Here is a 15,140-nt window from a genome sequence, read left to right as displayed (position 1 = left end):
AAACAGTCATCCATGTATTTATTTCCTCTGAGTTGGACCGCTGTAACTCATTATAAAAGGCAAACTGTTCAACCTCTCCAGACTACAATTAGTACAGAACGCAGTTTGTAGATTTCCAACTGGAATAAAGGAAAGGGATCACATCATTCCACTTCTGACTGAGCTACTGGGGGCTGAAAGCCCTTCCTGCTCCTGCGTACATTGCTGACATGTTGACCCCTCTTTCTGCTACCTGGTCACATAGCTCATCATTACACTTCATACTCTCAGTTCCTCACTCACTTCTTACAGGCTTTTCGGCTCAGGAACAGTCTTCCATTACATAATGAGTCCTGCCTTGCTGTTGGTCATTTTAAATCAGACTTAAAGACTTATCTTTTCTCTTTTCCTTTCAGTTCTGTGCGATGCGGCCCGTTTGTAAAGTTCGACCATCTTTCCTTTAACAGACTGTTTGTTTATAGGTGATTGATTAGTGTCCTCAGTTGTGGTCTTTTATGCTTGTTGTAGCTATTTTTTTTCTTCTTTATTGATTCTATTTGTTACCGTCCAGAGCTGTATGGCATTGCGTGGCCTTGTTTCACGGAAACACTTTAAGTGCTCAGAAATACACTGACAAAATTGCTAGTGTGTAGTTAAAGAAGACATGTTATTATTTTTCTGCATAGGGTTACTGGAACAGAAGGACATGCTAAATGTGTCTGGAGTTTTCAATAATGAGGTGAACATATGTAAAAGAGCTCCCAGTGAGCCAAAAGCTCGTGGCTTCAGATTCCTCCTGATATCGCATTTCCTCATTAATGCTTTCTTGGTCCTCTCTGTAAATGGATGTACACATTTCTAAAGCAGTCTTCTTGAATTGAAAAGTATATAAGGCATTTAATATACTCACATCACACGAATAACCACCAGATCAGGGGGATAGTTTACAGTAGCTTGAATACAACAGAGTAGCACACTACTAGCTACGTTAGCTTAGGTATTTACTGACAGCAGATGTTTTTAACCTTTTCACAGAGACATGCATAGATTGCTGTAGTCTTGTTTGCTGCAGGTGTTACTTTTTATTCCAGACTGGAACAGGCCTCAAGCCTCGGGAGAAAGGCTGCTGTTTATTATAAAAGAACCACAAATTACTTTGTGTTACAAAGTTTGCTTTCAGAACCTCCACGATGGCAAAGCAATGAGGTGGCTATGACAAACACAATGCTGCCCTCAGCGTGCTTATGGCAGAGTTAATATCACCTGTTTCATGCCTCGTTGAATATTGACAAGCTGCTTGGGCCTGCAACTGGCCACAGAGTTCACAGGGCGCTCTCCCCCGGCTCCTATTTACAGTTTGCTCCCTGTATTTTTTATTCCTAAAACATCTAATTGTTAGGGATCCTTAACAAGGGATCCTTCGGGCCCTTCAGGAAAGTGCCCAAAAAGTCCATAACGCTGATGGAAGCCTTTTTCTTCTGGAAGCTTTCCACCTTACCCTGCACATTTACAGGACAGTGGGAGGCCCGCCATCTCCAAAGCCCTCCAGCCACAGCTACTTGTCTTCTCCCTCTTGTGTATGTTCACATCTGCAAAAAGCCCTCGCCTGATTTCCCAGCGGAGCGTCTCAGTAGATGACTTTTGGTATGAAGCGGACGGTGGAATTTAGTTTGTGCTCGCCCGCTCCTTTGAGATGTAAAGTTGACTATGTGGTGGGAGTTTTCTGAGAAGAAATCATTAAATTGCAAGCTCTGAAAATGAGATTATTTTCGTGACCCAGACAGTCCCCGTTGTTTCTGCTTACTGCAGCTCTTTGCAACTTGGCCCCTTAATATAATAGCAGCTCGCACGAAATGACTTTCCCACTTTTACTCCAGAGGAACGAGCTTCATTCTCTTGCATTCTTTCTCTCTCCCGCAGCACTTTATGATGCCCCTCACCATGTTTTTAACCCTGGCTGAGATGGAGAAGGTGTTTGTGAATATTCCGGTGAGTCATTGTCCTTGAACGTGTCCAACTTGAGTTCACAATTCAGTAACCTTACCTTCAATTTACATTTTCAACTGATGATATCTAGGTATCACGGTAGGAAGAATACAAGTGTAAATAATTCAAATGACAATGGCTCAAACACTAGCTTGATAAATACTAATTTTATAAAAATTGAAGCACAATGATTCATACAGCTTTCATTTACATATACAGACATTATTGTTACATTAAACTGAATAAAATTTAATGTTATACCAATTCTGAATGTGCTGGCTGTCCAGTACAAGAGCAGTACTCTGAGCTAAATGCTAACATCCACATGCTAGTGGGCTAATAATGACAATGCTAACATGCTAGTTGGATAACATTTTTTGTTTTTACTGTTCGTTTAGCATGTTGACTTCCTTGAGTTTTCTTATTAGGACTAAATTAAAAGGCTCAACTGAACCAAATGCTTGTAGACCAACAGTTTAAAATGACTAAAAAAAAAGTAGTTATATTTTAAAACATGGCTAAAGAGTAACACTTAATAGACTGTGTCTCGCTTTCAGTAAGGTCAGTGTTTGCCTGTGGGAGTAATTGCGAGCTTCTGTTAAAAGAGAGCTAGTGATTGAATTTAATGTGGCATTTGGTTTCTTTAAAATGTCAAATGAAAGCTTAACTGAAATATTTCTTAAGTTCCAGTTCCTAAGAATTTGTTTTCAGGGTAATGACCATTTTCAGTGGCTTATTTAATAGAATTCTGAATATTATATTTTGTTTGACTGTCACAAGTAATTCAAAGGCATAACTTTGGGCTACAGGGAGTTCTGGTGAGCAGTTTTTTTTATATAATTTGTTACACACACTTTTTATTTTATTAATTTCCATGGCAAATATTTGTGAATTGCTGGCCTAAGTCAAAGTAACAGAACAGGATGATCTGCATTATTGGTTGTTTGTTTTTGTTTCTTCAGGACCTGGTTAAAGTTCACAAGTGTCTACTGCTGGAAATCCAAGACTCCGTTCACCACAGAAGTGCCCAGAACCTCTACCAGATCTTCGTCACGTTCAAAGAGAGGTATGCCATCACCTTTGTAACGACTCCGTTGTCAGTATTTATTCTTTCTCATGTCACATATTTTTAAGGTTTCCACAAAGCCTAAAGGGATTTGGCCCTCTAAACCAGAGCAGAGTAGGTGCCCGAACTTGTCGCCCTTCTTTTGTGTCATTATGTGTTCGATACGTTGCAGTTTGTTGATCTATGGGAAATACTGCAGCCATGTGGAGACAGCCATTGCCAGCCTCGATGACATCTGCAAAAACAAAGAGGACGTACGCATGAAGCTAGAGGTAAAACGTTTCATGGCTGCTTTTAGTGGGTGGTGAATAGATGGTTATGTAGTGTGGCGCTTCCAGGTATTCAGCTCTCAGCTTCTCAGAGTGGTTAGAGAATGCCCTCAAGTGAGCACATGAGGCATTGCAGGGGCTGAGAATGCAGCTGACAGCATAGACTGATGCAAAGCTGTCTCTGAAGCTTTGGTCATATTTCTACTGCACCTGTCTTTAGAGGGCGCAAAAAGTGAACCTTTTCTTACCGCAAGATGGTGAAAGTGGTATTCTCAATCGGATTTATATGTATTTTACACACTATCAATTCCTTCTCTGTGTACAGGAATGCTCAAAGAGAGCCAACTCTGGCAAATTCACCTTGAGAGATCTGCTCGTTGTTCCGATGCAGCGGGTCTTGAAGTATCATCTCCTCCTGCAGGTACGGCATTACAGTGTTTTTCTTACCGTTTTCTGCACTGTTGCTGCCATAAAGGTTGTGTGTGATGATCTTGGCGTCAAGCCGTCATCCTTTAGGTTGATGCCGTGAATGTTGGCGAACCAGTTATGGCTGTATTTTCTGAGCAAATCTGCGAAACACTCTGGAGGCCGCCTGAGAGTAGCTTAGCACATTGGAACAGCTGCAACACAGGTGTACTTTAAAATCATGTAGCGACAGTCGAAAGTGCCCTTGTGCACTGTGCGAAACTACCTGTGGAATTCAACTATATGTATCAGTCAGCCTAACTTTCGCTTTTCTGGCTGTATATGATGACACTTACAGTCAGATTAGAGGGCAGTGTAAATGTAAGGGACATTAGTGGCTTTAAAGACGACTCCTGGTGAACGAAGGAGCTTAATGTCAGACTTTATGAGCAAGAGAACTGACAACCACTACTCAATTCATCCACCGGAGGCAGCGTTGACCATGTTTCACTCCCCTCTCCCTGCATTCGTCCTTCAGACTCAGGAGCCTCGTCTCATCTATTCCTGTATGACTGAGTTTAAAATGACCCCCCCGCATAATTGTAATCCGATCAAGACAATCAGCCAGGCGGAGAGAGGGAAAAAAACAAACAGAGAAAGCGAAGTGAGTAGTGACGGAGAGGGCAGCAGAGGGAACAAGACAAACAACTGGAGGGACGGACAAACGGAGAGGGAAAGCAGTTTTCAAGAGGCGAGAACCTGAAACTTAAAGTCAGCTAACTGTTAGCCAGGTGTCAAATGGTGACAATGAAAGGCCTCATTTAAACAACTTTCTCAACCAAAATGTCTCAGAGCCCGTTCTCCTATCGTACAGTGAACAAAGGGTCAACCCATGTGAAACGGGACAGTTATAAGTTGTTTATTTCATTCAAGGATGACGGATGGAGAAGGGTCTGAAACGGCAACAAGCCAGCAGCAGGGACAGATGCTGTCTGATTTGCATTTTGATTCCCTAAATAACATTTCAACACAATTTGATCTAAAAAGCTTAAAAACATGAGATGTTTTCGTTTGCTTTCGTAGCTCAGAATGCTTCTATGAGGCATTATTCATTTTGTGATGTCATACATGTTTGCATGTCAACAGCAGGGTCAATTCAATGCTGCGTTCTTTTATTTCTGAAAGTGCCGTGTGCTTTCTTGCTTTCTTTCTTGTCGATTCCAAAAGGCTTCAATGAAAATTCCTTAATTAGGCTCTCTGAAACCCCCTGATTTGTATGGCGTTTGCATATGACGCCAATAAATTTAAAAAAACCAAAACAACAAAAGCGAATGTGTGTTGCCGACGTGGGCCGAGATCCCCCGTGGAACAGATGTGGAGAAGCTAACTGCGCCGTATAAAGCATCTGCTGGGCCAGTTTCTCACGTGTTGACAGCCAGAATCTCTGCGGCTAATGTCTCATCACTCCCCAACGACCTATTCTTTTCAACCCTTCTTTTTCTTTCCCCTTTTTTCTTTTTTTTTGTAATCAATCTTTCGCTGCCCGTGATAGTCAACCGCAACCACTCGATTCCCGTCATGTTCGCTATCAGCGGGGGCCACTCCCGTCCGCCGTATCTCTGTGGATGTGCAGAAGTCGGAGCAAGGCCTGATAAACAGGCCTCTGTCGTCTCGCCAGCGATAATAATGCCCAGGTTGAGCTCGACTGACTCTGGGGATTTGAGCAATGCCAAGCAGATGTATACAGTATATCTCCCTTAGCGTGTGTGTGTGTGTGCGTGTGGACACGTGCGCGCGTGGCATCCATCCTCATCCCTCACTGCTGAGGTCTAGATGTCTTGTTTACACTGCAGCACAGCGCTGGCAAGTAATTTCAGATGCACACTTGAGCACACACACACAGCAGCAGATGAGTACACACACATCTGCGCCGTATCTGATTTATTTCAGGACAACGTTGGCTTTGCAGCAACCGTGTTCATTTCGTATCGGAAGCCGCTGCCTCACGTTTACATGTTGCATGTGGCTTTCGTGTACGCTTTGCAGCAGGATGACGGCGTCATCCTTTTTTTTTTTATCAAATCAAATTTATTTATATAGCACATTTCATGTACAAACAATTCAAAGTGCTTTACATAAAATAAAAGCATTGCAGCAGGGAGTGGAAGAAGCATTAGAACACATAAAAGAATATAAAGAGAAACAAATAAAAAATAATTTAAATGAATTTAAAAACAAGCAACAGTCCAGATAAATTAAAAGATATCGTGCAGATTTCATGCATAGACACATGAGAACAGAAATGTCTTTAACCTGGATTTAAAAATGTCTCCATTTGGTGAAAGTTTAATCTCCACTGGCAGTTTGTTCCACTTGTTTGCAGCATAACAGCTAAATGCTGCTTCTCCATGTTTAGTCTGGACTCTGGACTGGACCAGCTGACCTGAGTCCTTGGATCTAAGAGCTCTGCTGGGTTTATATTCTCTGAACATATCACAGATGCATTTTGGGCCTAAACCGTTCTGGGATTTGTAAACCATCAGCAGGCTTTTAAAATCTATTCTGTGACTGACTGGAAGCCAGAGTAAAGATTTTAAAACTGGTGTGATGTGTTCAGATCTCTTAGTCCGGGTTAAAACTCCAGCAGCAGCGTTCTGGATGAGCTGCAGATGTTTAATGCTCTTTTTGGGAAGTCCAGATAAAAGAGCGTTACAGTAATGGAGTCTACTGGAGATGAAGATTTTACATGAATCTTCACCTTCATTTTCTGGATTTTGTGTTACTTCCTGTCCAATAGGAGCTGGTGAAGCACACTCACGATACCACCGACAAGAGCAATCTACGGACGGCTTTAGACGCCATGAAGGTACTTAATCAGTTCGCCCATTTTCTGTCTACGTGTTTCAGTCTCAGCATGTTGGTTAGTTGTAAGTGCAGCATTATTGAATCCAAAAGCACAAACGTATGAATCCACGTGTACACACAGAAGGCGATGAAACAAAAAGAAAAACTCTTCCACTAAACGCAGTAGTTGAGTCAGTTTCATTTCGTAACCATGACGAGCTGTTTAGTTAAGCTGAGAGTTGTGTCTTTAGTCCTTTCTGTAGCACTATATCACAAAGAGACTCGTTGTTTTCTGCTGTGCGAGCAGGACTTGGCTCAGTACGTAAATGAGGTCAAGAGGGACAACGAGACGCTGCGAGAAATAGATCAGTACCAGAGATCCATCGAGAATCTGGTGAGTCCCACGCTTGCTACGAAAAACGAGACTCTGATGTCGTTTTTTTGTTTGTTTGTTTTTTTGCTCTTCCTCAGAACCAATTCTCTCTCTCTTCTTTCTTTTCCTTTAGAATCAGCCTCTGAAGAAGTACGGGAGACCTAAAGGCGACGGGGAGGTACGGGTGGCCTCGGTAGACAAACGGGCTAAACAGGACAGGTGAGACGTTGTCCCGAGACGGAGGCCAAACCAGAGTTAAACCAGAATCATGTGCTGGCGCTTGGAAACCTGCCAACGTTTTTTTTTCGGTTTTGTTTTTGCACAGAATGAAATCATTGCTATTGAATTGTATGATAACAGATGCAGTGCAACCAACCACAAACCCAGATAAAGCTTCTTGCAGCCATTGGTATGTGTGGGTGTGAAAGCTCCCAAAGCGAAAAGGTCCCTGCAGGTTTTTTATCTGACAGATATTTTTATTTATTTGTCGTCCCACCCAGTGTTGGGTAAGTTACTTTAAAAATGTAATCCGTTACAGTTACAAGTTACCTTGTTTAAAATGTAATTGTAGTGTAACTTTTTGGATAATTTAAAAAAAGTAATGTAACTAATTACTTTTGGATTACTTTTACCTATTTATGGTATAGGATAATCTGTATATTATCTGCATGATTCCATCTGTATTTATCACATTTATTTATACCATACTATTTTTCTTTTCATTGTACTGCCATAACTACATTATACATTCTCTGCACATACATGCATTTCCCTAGGTAATTGATCTATTCTGCACATATCTATTAACCATCTTTCCTTACACTAGCTGTAAATAACTGCATTTTATCTCTAAATACTGCATGCTATACAATCTGCACGCGTTACACTTGATAAGATGCCAAACTGCATTTCATTAATACATGTGCAATGACAATGAAGTGCTCTACTTTAGTAATAAATAAGCAATGTAAGACTTTTACATCACAGTTTATTTTTCTTTGCACACCTTTGCTTGTGTGTGTGCGCCAGTACTTCCGGTGAAAACTTCCGGTGATTTGACAGCTAGCGCGTCAGGTTAGGGCCAGTGGCCGTAAACAAAGGTTAACTTATAGCCGAGAAGAAAGATGATAATATAACGTAGCTAAAAAGACTAGCTTTCTTCAGTAGCCTAATGCTTACCGATTTAGCAAGCCTAGCAGCCTCGTTGCTAATGCTAGCCGCCGTAACGTTACCAACCATACCCGACGTCACGGAGTTGGCTGAGCAGGGGCAAGATTATGGGGCTGGCAGAGTTAACTTCATAATGGGTGAGTGCAGGTTTCAGTTACTTGTTTTCATTCTTTCACAGGATTGATTCACTTCATTGGTTTATCCGATTGCTGGCCGCCGAGCCATTATGTGTCTGGGTTTGTGTAGGTTACTGATCATGGTTGTTAGCCGATAGTCAGGTTGTGTGACGTGTGAGTGAGTGTGTATTTTTTCTATGGGTACATGCCATTGACTGTATGAGCGGTCTGTGCTCGTTTTTTTATTTTTATTTATTTAGATTGGAGATACTAATTAATACTGAGGGGGGGGGGGGTGGTCCCAGGGAAAATTGCCAGGGCCGATTTTTTCCCCCAGTCCGACCCTGCCGCTCTGTAGGCTACTTCTGTCACTGCAACCTTGCACAAATTGTAATCCTGTTAAGTAACCCCCATTCTCACTGAATGTAACTGTAATCTGAGTACATCGTTTTTGCTTGTACTGTAACGGATTACAGTTACTTTTATTTTGTATCCTTTTACCGTAATATGAGAGCCCGACAGACGCAGTGGTCAAAAGAAATCCCGGGTCTTCTTTTTTGTAGTTTTGTGTTTCTATTTGTTGACCTTTCAACATTTTTTCACGAAACGGCAAAATGTCTGGCGTTCAACATTCGATGAAAGCTCTGAGTAAAGCAATGAGATGTGAAAATCACCGCGTTCTACTTGAACCTTCATCTTACCCAGCTTTTTTTTATTTATTTTTTATTAATGAGGGTGGTGAACGTCTTTGCTGACATACGGCGATATCAGAGCCGTTTTTTTTTTGTAAAGGACATACATGCGTGACAATTTCTGTTTGTCATTTTGATGGTCCAAGCACAGAAGATTCAACTTGGTTGCTTCCAGCAGTCGGATCACACGGAGCAACATTTGTCCTTTCAGTGCAACCAAATGTTCATATATGCATAAGGCCTGCCAAAATGTATACATTTTAAGGTGTTAACGCAGTCCCTTTAACGCACATAAAATAAAAAAAAATGCTTTATTAACTCAGTCCTAATGAATCTATGAAATAAATACATTTCGATACAATAAATACATGCTGAATGTATTTGAATGCTTTATAATTGGATCAGATTTCGGCACAAATAATCTTGCATTCAGCCCCACGTTTTCAGTTACTCCTGGTGAGGGCCATCTTCTCTCTCCAGCTCTTCTCCACACGACTCGGCTGCTTTTAGCCAAACAAAACAAAAACGTACATGTCGACCACTGGGAAAATCAAGAGAAAATGTCATAACTTTGCATCAGCTCAGTCTTGATTTCCAGTTAAGAGACACTGAACACGGTGAACAACATGTAGGAACGTTAGGCTGAAATCTGGGCCCATCTGGACACTTTATGGCAGATTATTACGAGTAATTCAAACATCTCTGTCCGGACACATTCTTCAGCTGCAGCCAACTACCCAAAGGAGCTCACAACCACATCACCCACAATGCGACCTTCCTGAAAGGGAAGGCTCAGCTGGTTGAGTAACATTATGTTTATATGGAGCATTTTTGCCTTTAAAAAAAATAAATAAATCACTCTTTTTGTCCATGTTTCAAAACTGATTACAAAATTTGATAAGTTTTGCCATTACAATAAGACGAATCTTAACTCTGTTAATTACAGAGTTAGTACCAATTTACTACTACACTTGGCAGCACTAGTGTAGATTTAAATTGAATATGACGGTTTATCTCTATTGGAATTTCTTTACCCTCCAACAGTATTTGCATCAGTAACAAAACAGAATGATGTCAGTCAGGCGCTAAGAAAAAAAAAAAAAAAAAAATGTGATGGATTTGCTTTTAATGACTTTGACATCTTTGTTCTACAGGCATATCTTTCTGTTCGACGCCGCTGTGATTGTTTGCAAGCGGCGAGGGGACAACTACGAGATGAAAGAGGTGATCGATCTGCACCACTTCAAGATCACCAACAACCCCACATCCGACAAGGACAACCGAAAGGTGGGCACACATATGGGGCATTGTTTATTTAGCTCATTGATTGCCTTAAGAATGGATGTCAGTTTGGCATCCGTGGGGTCTCAGTTTGTTCAGCGATGCCAGTGAGATCCCCGAACCCCCCCCCACACACACACAAGCAGCAGCTGGCGAGTCTTGGAACTACTTTCTTTGTGTAAATTTTCAATTATGAGGGAAAAAAAAGACATGGGTGTAATAGCTTGATGGCTCACTGCAGGGATGCCCAGATCCGGTCCTCGAAGGCCGCTGTCCTGCAGGTTTTAAATGTTTCCCTGCTTCAACACACCTGGTTCAGATGAACTGGATCTGTTCAAAAGATTAAGTTCTGCACAATCCTGCTAACGATGCATTGATCTGAAACAGGTGTGCTGAAGCAGGGAAACATCTAAAACCTGCAGGAGAGCGGCCCTAGAGACACCACGAGGAGGTTTTTGCTACACAGCGGTGGTCAAAATGGTCACCTTTACGGGATTATCCAAAGTCTGAGTGAGGATGAGGCCCCTAAAAACACACCCAGCTACGTTATTTGTCATGTGGAGAAGCTGAAGTGTGGTGAAACGACGCCCCTCGAGCGGGAACAGGAGTTGGAAAAATACCAAACAGGAAGACGCAACGACTCAACAGTTTACTTCCTGAAGCCCATTTATTTCCTTGTTTTCCGTCTGTGGGTTTACATTCGTGCGTGCCCGTCTGCTTCATTATCCAAATGAGCGGAGGTGTCTTTCAGAGTGTGTCACACAAGGCTGGTTTCGCAACCCAGCCACAAGCTTTTGTGTTTATTTGGGATAAATGGACGTTTCAGTTCTCCAAAGACACAGTTTGGTTGTCTTTTTACATGCAACACGAACGTGCGTCAGGTGCTGCGGTGACTCATCGAAGCAGAACCCCAAACGTGTGACAAAAGAGGCAGGAGGCATGCGAAAAGCACACTGATAAACCGTAAAAGCAAGAACTCTGGGCACAAAAGGCAGAATAAACACGAAGCCCACAGAGATGGCAGGACGAGGATCTGGGGTTAAATCCTGGTGTTCTGATGTTGATGATTCTCATCAAAGGCATCATGAGTGTCGGCCTTAAGCATGTGGAACACCTCAGCAGTGATCAAAATATTCTGCGCCTGGTCGGGCTCGATATAAAGTTGCATCACAACACGATTGAAGAAAAAAAAAGTCAAAGTCAGACAGAAAATACAGTGTTGTGTCAGTGTTTAGAGCTTTCTGTCCCTAATCCAGGGAAGTAAGTTGATTCTGCCTTTCGCGAGGGTTGCGGGGGTGACGTTTCACACCGGAGTCGAAATGTTTGTCTCTGTTAAAACAAAATGGGAAAAAATAGCAAAACAACAACCAAAGCTGCTTCTCTTGCAGATTATGCTCAGAAACACCTCACGATGTCACACAGCAAACTGTCAAGATGCATTTTTTTTCCTCTTTCCACAGCACTTCTTAATATGCCACACAGAGAGGAAGAGAATTAAGAAAGAAAGAAACGGATCTGAAGAAGGAAAAAAAGAAATGTCATTTGGCCCTTTTTCAACCGTTAACGCTCCGGAGACCAGATTTGTCACAGTTGACACAGAAGTGCGACTCGCACCTCGCTTTTTGTTCTTATTCGTCATGAAGATGTTTCTCTTTTTGGGACTGATTGCTAGGCTCCCTCTGAATCCTCAGCGGGTCTTTAACACTCAGACTTTAATTTTATGTGGTGCCATGATTTCCAGAAAGCAGTGTCCCGCTTTCAGCCGTGATTTGCTCGTGTTTTTAGCACCACTTAAAAGAGCTTTGAAGCTCTTAATTTCACCCGCTGCTACCGGGCCACCCCGGCAGGGCAGATCAGAACAGTATGCTTACTCTGGGTCACGCTTTCACCGTTTCTTTTCATTTACAGCTTGTAAAAGTGATTAAACAACAACAAACGCTTCCTATTAACATGCTGTAAAATAAAAAAAATAAAAAAAAGCTCTAAACAAGCCCCTCTCCTAACAGCCCAGCCTGCCATAACAAAGGCAAGTCCTGCACCGGCGAGCTCATTATTGTGTCTTTATGACTGAGTCAGCAAAGCTCCAAAACCACGTTGGACTCCAGACAAACCAATTAACAGTGCTTTATCTTCATAATGAGCAGCCATAACAATTCATCAGATGAATGCCGGTCCATAAAACTGAATGAAAATAAAGTTCAACTTGTTTTATTGACATTTCTTTAAAAAAAAAAAAAAAATTATTTTAGGACCTGTAACAACTTGTGCTCCGAATCCTCCCCCCCCCCCAGATGCGCGGCCAAAAAAAGCAGCGTCCAGAAAGAAACCTTCCAGGCTTTTAACACAAACAACGAAATAATTAACAGAAAACAGTTCTAAATGATTTGCCACATGCTTGTTTTACATTCTCTTATTCATTTTGCAGCATCACACTGAAACAGTGTCAGACTGGAGCAGTCTGCCTCCTCCCAGATGGTGCTATCATTAAACCTCGCTTTGTGCCTGACTACACACACACACGCCGAATACTAAGTGCCAAGTCAGGAAAAACATTGCCAATCATAATGAGGAGTGATATCCAAGGCGTGCCAAGAAAAAAATTGATTTGGGTAATAATGATGCTGTAAATAGCCGACATCAGTAGGCTCAGACTGACGGGCTTCTTTTTTTCCGAAAGCTGCGACCAACTCAGTGTCATTCACCTCTGACATGGCGGATATAATGCGGTTTGTTTGATGGCATATTTATGTCGGAGATGATGGAGGTGACTGTGGCTGCTTGAGGGAAACAACAAGTAAGAACCTTCATCACAAAGGCGACATTAAATGTGGGTCGTGGCTGCCCCCGGTGGCGGGAGTGGGGAGTACAACGAGTGAATGTCCTCCTGAATTAAGAGTTGTTGGTCTTGACGCGGAGCTTTGCGACCCGCCAATTGATTCGTGGACCAAGTACACCGACACCTGACCAGGAATCCGGTCTGCTGATATTTATACGCACCTCTTTTGTATGCCGGGAAAAAAACGGACTGAGATATATTGAAAAGAGTTCCTTTAAAAGATAAATTTGTTTGGATATTAGACGATGCATCATCTCAGTAGTGCAGCGATGTGAACGAAGGAAGGGGAAACGATAGGTGGTCGGGGAGGAGGCGGGTAAGGCGAACGGCGGGGAAACAACATAACCGCAGAGAAATACTTCATATCGACCTGGGTGTGTATTCGTTTTAAAGATAGAAAAAAAAAATAGAGCCAGGGAGACAAACAAACTACTCCTTCTTCTCTCTACAAAAATTAGTAGCTGGATGGCATCATTGCTGAGTGTAGGTCCTGGTGTCCACTGGGAATGCTTCTGAAGAGCAACCGCTTTCATTTCTCTGTGCCCTCCCTCCACCTCCAGCAGCACTGTGAGCTCGGCTTGTTTCAGCCTTCAGAGCTGAGTGTTAAAAGTTCAAAAACACAACCGAAAGCCATAAAAAGTGCATCCCGCAAGCATCCGTTTAGTAATGCTATCTTTATAAAAAAAAAAAAAAAGAAAAGACAAGAAAAAAAAATGCCTGTGTTGACTCAAAGGCTAATTAAGTGATATTTAGCTTTTGAAGTGGATAATAGTAGCTGATTACAGGCCCACTCACTACTTGGGTCGGTGCACGCTGTCTGATGCCCAGCGGCTATCTCAAACTCCCTCTTATGTGTTGTCTCTGTCAGTTCTTCTCTTTTTCAACCCCTCAGTCTTTGTGTTTGCTCTCCCCCAGAGCATCTCTTTGTCTCCATCTGTCTCCCTGCATCCTGCCTGGTTCATCCATCTTCCTCTCTGCTCGTCTTTCACTCAAACCATCGGTGCTTGTATGCGACGCTGCTGCATTCTCTTTCTCAAAAATGATTTTTTTTTTTCTTTTCTTCTTTTGCAGTGGTCCCACGGATTCTACCTCACTCACAACCAGGGCCAGAACGGCTTTGAATTTTTCTTCAAGACCAAAGAGCTGAAAAAGAAGTGGCTGGAGCAGTTTGGCATGGCCATGTGAGTGTGTATGATCTGCACGTGTGTGTTTGTTCAGCGTTCCTTTGTCTAGCTGCATTTGATCAAAAAAAAAAAAAAAAAAAAACAACACCACACTGTTCATCCTATTGTTCAAGTGAGGCCGCGTCATGATTTTGTGGACCAGGGACAATGGCGCTGAAACAAAGATGAGCAGATGATAAGACACAAAACATCGCAGTCAGAGAGCTAAGCTTAATGAATGCATCGGCTGCATGTTGTCAAACAGCATTAACCAGTCCTCATCCTGAACTGGATCCAAGTTTCCCTAAAGTGACAGACTATCTGGTTCCACGGGTGACAAAGTACATCGTTAGTGTCTCAGCTGCAGCAGACGGAGGTCAGACCGCTCTCAGTTTGGAAAAGCCGGGAGCAATTCTGGTGGGTGTGCTAAGCATAGGGCAAGAAGCTGATCAGTTGGGAACGAAATGCCTAATTTCAAAGTGGTAAAAAAATAAAATAAAAATCTATCAAGTAAGCTGTCCAGTTAACAAAAGTCCTGACATGATCAGAAGATCAACCGGCGGGATATGTAGAAAAAAACGCTACTACACGGATGTTCCGTAAGGATGGCCTGTCAACTGGGACCTACACTGTCCTTTAAATAGCAGAAATAAGGTTGCCTACCACTTAAGTAGGCTGTTGCCAACATACTATCCCAGATCAAAAAATATATATTTTGAGCTTATTAATTGAAAATAGTCAAGTGGAAGAAGTGAGTGCGAGTTTTGTGCGTTGCATTGCTAAACATTACTTCAGTATCAGTGCTAGCTTTCAAAAGACATGTGAAAAGGGAGTGATCAGTTTGACCGTCAAGCTAGGACTTTATTAGCTGATTTCTATATCCAGCTGTTTGGCGCACAGTGTGTTCTTTTTGTAATTTACCAAGAGGTCCAAATCACTGCTAGCTATTGTCAGGTGAAG

At 42.2% G+C, this 15,140-nt stretch overlaps 1 protein-coding gene across 2 annotated transcripts in view; it reads left to right on the top strand.

Moving 5' to 3' along the window:
• Nucleotides 1–15,140, top strand: part of vav3a (vav 3 guanine nucleotide exchange factor a) — an 88,891-nt gene that overhangs the window by 49,050 nt on the left and 24,701 nt on the right. For both annotated transcript variants that reach the window (XM_075453104.1, XM_075453103.1), the window contains exons 7-15: nucleotides 1,900–1,968; nucleotides 2,928–3,031; nucleotides 3,204–3,303; nucleotides 3,626–3,721; nucleotides 6,503–6,571; nucleotides 6,857–6,943; nucleotides 7,056–7,141; nucleotides 10,055–10,187; nucleotides 14,089–14,198. In XM_075453104.1, coding sequence (XP_075309219.1) covers nucleotides 1,900–1,968; nucleotides 2,928–3,031; nucleotides 3,204–3,303; nucleotides 3,626–3,721; nucleotides 6,503–6,571; nucleotides 6,857–6,943; nucleotides 7,056–7,141; nucleotides 10,055–10,187; nucleotides 14,089–14,198 — 854 coding nt within the window. The remainder of the gene's footprint in view (nucleotides 1–1,899; nucleotides 1,969–2,927; nucleotides 3,032–3,203; nucleotides 3,304–3,625; nucleotides 3,722–6,502; nucleotides 6,572–6,856; nucleotides 6,944–7,055; nucleotides 7,142–10,054; nucleotides 10,188–14,088; nucleotides 14,199–15,140) is intronic.

Source organism: Odontesthes bonariensis, chromosome 20 (genome assembly GCF_027942865.1).
Source record: "Odontesthes bonariensis isolate fOdoBon6 chromosome 20, fOdoBon6.hap1, whole genome shotgun sequence".
Classification (NCBI taxonomy): Eukaryota; Metazoa; Chordata; class Actinopteri; order Atheriniformes; family Atherinopsidae; genus Odontesthes; species Odontesthes bonariensis.
The sequence above is the reverse complement of the archived record's forward strand: the minus strand, read 5'-3'. Positions and strand labels throughout refer to the sequence as shown.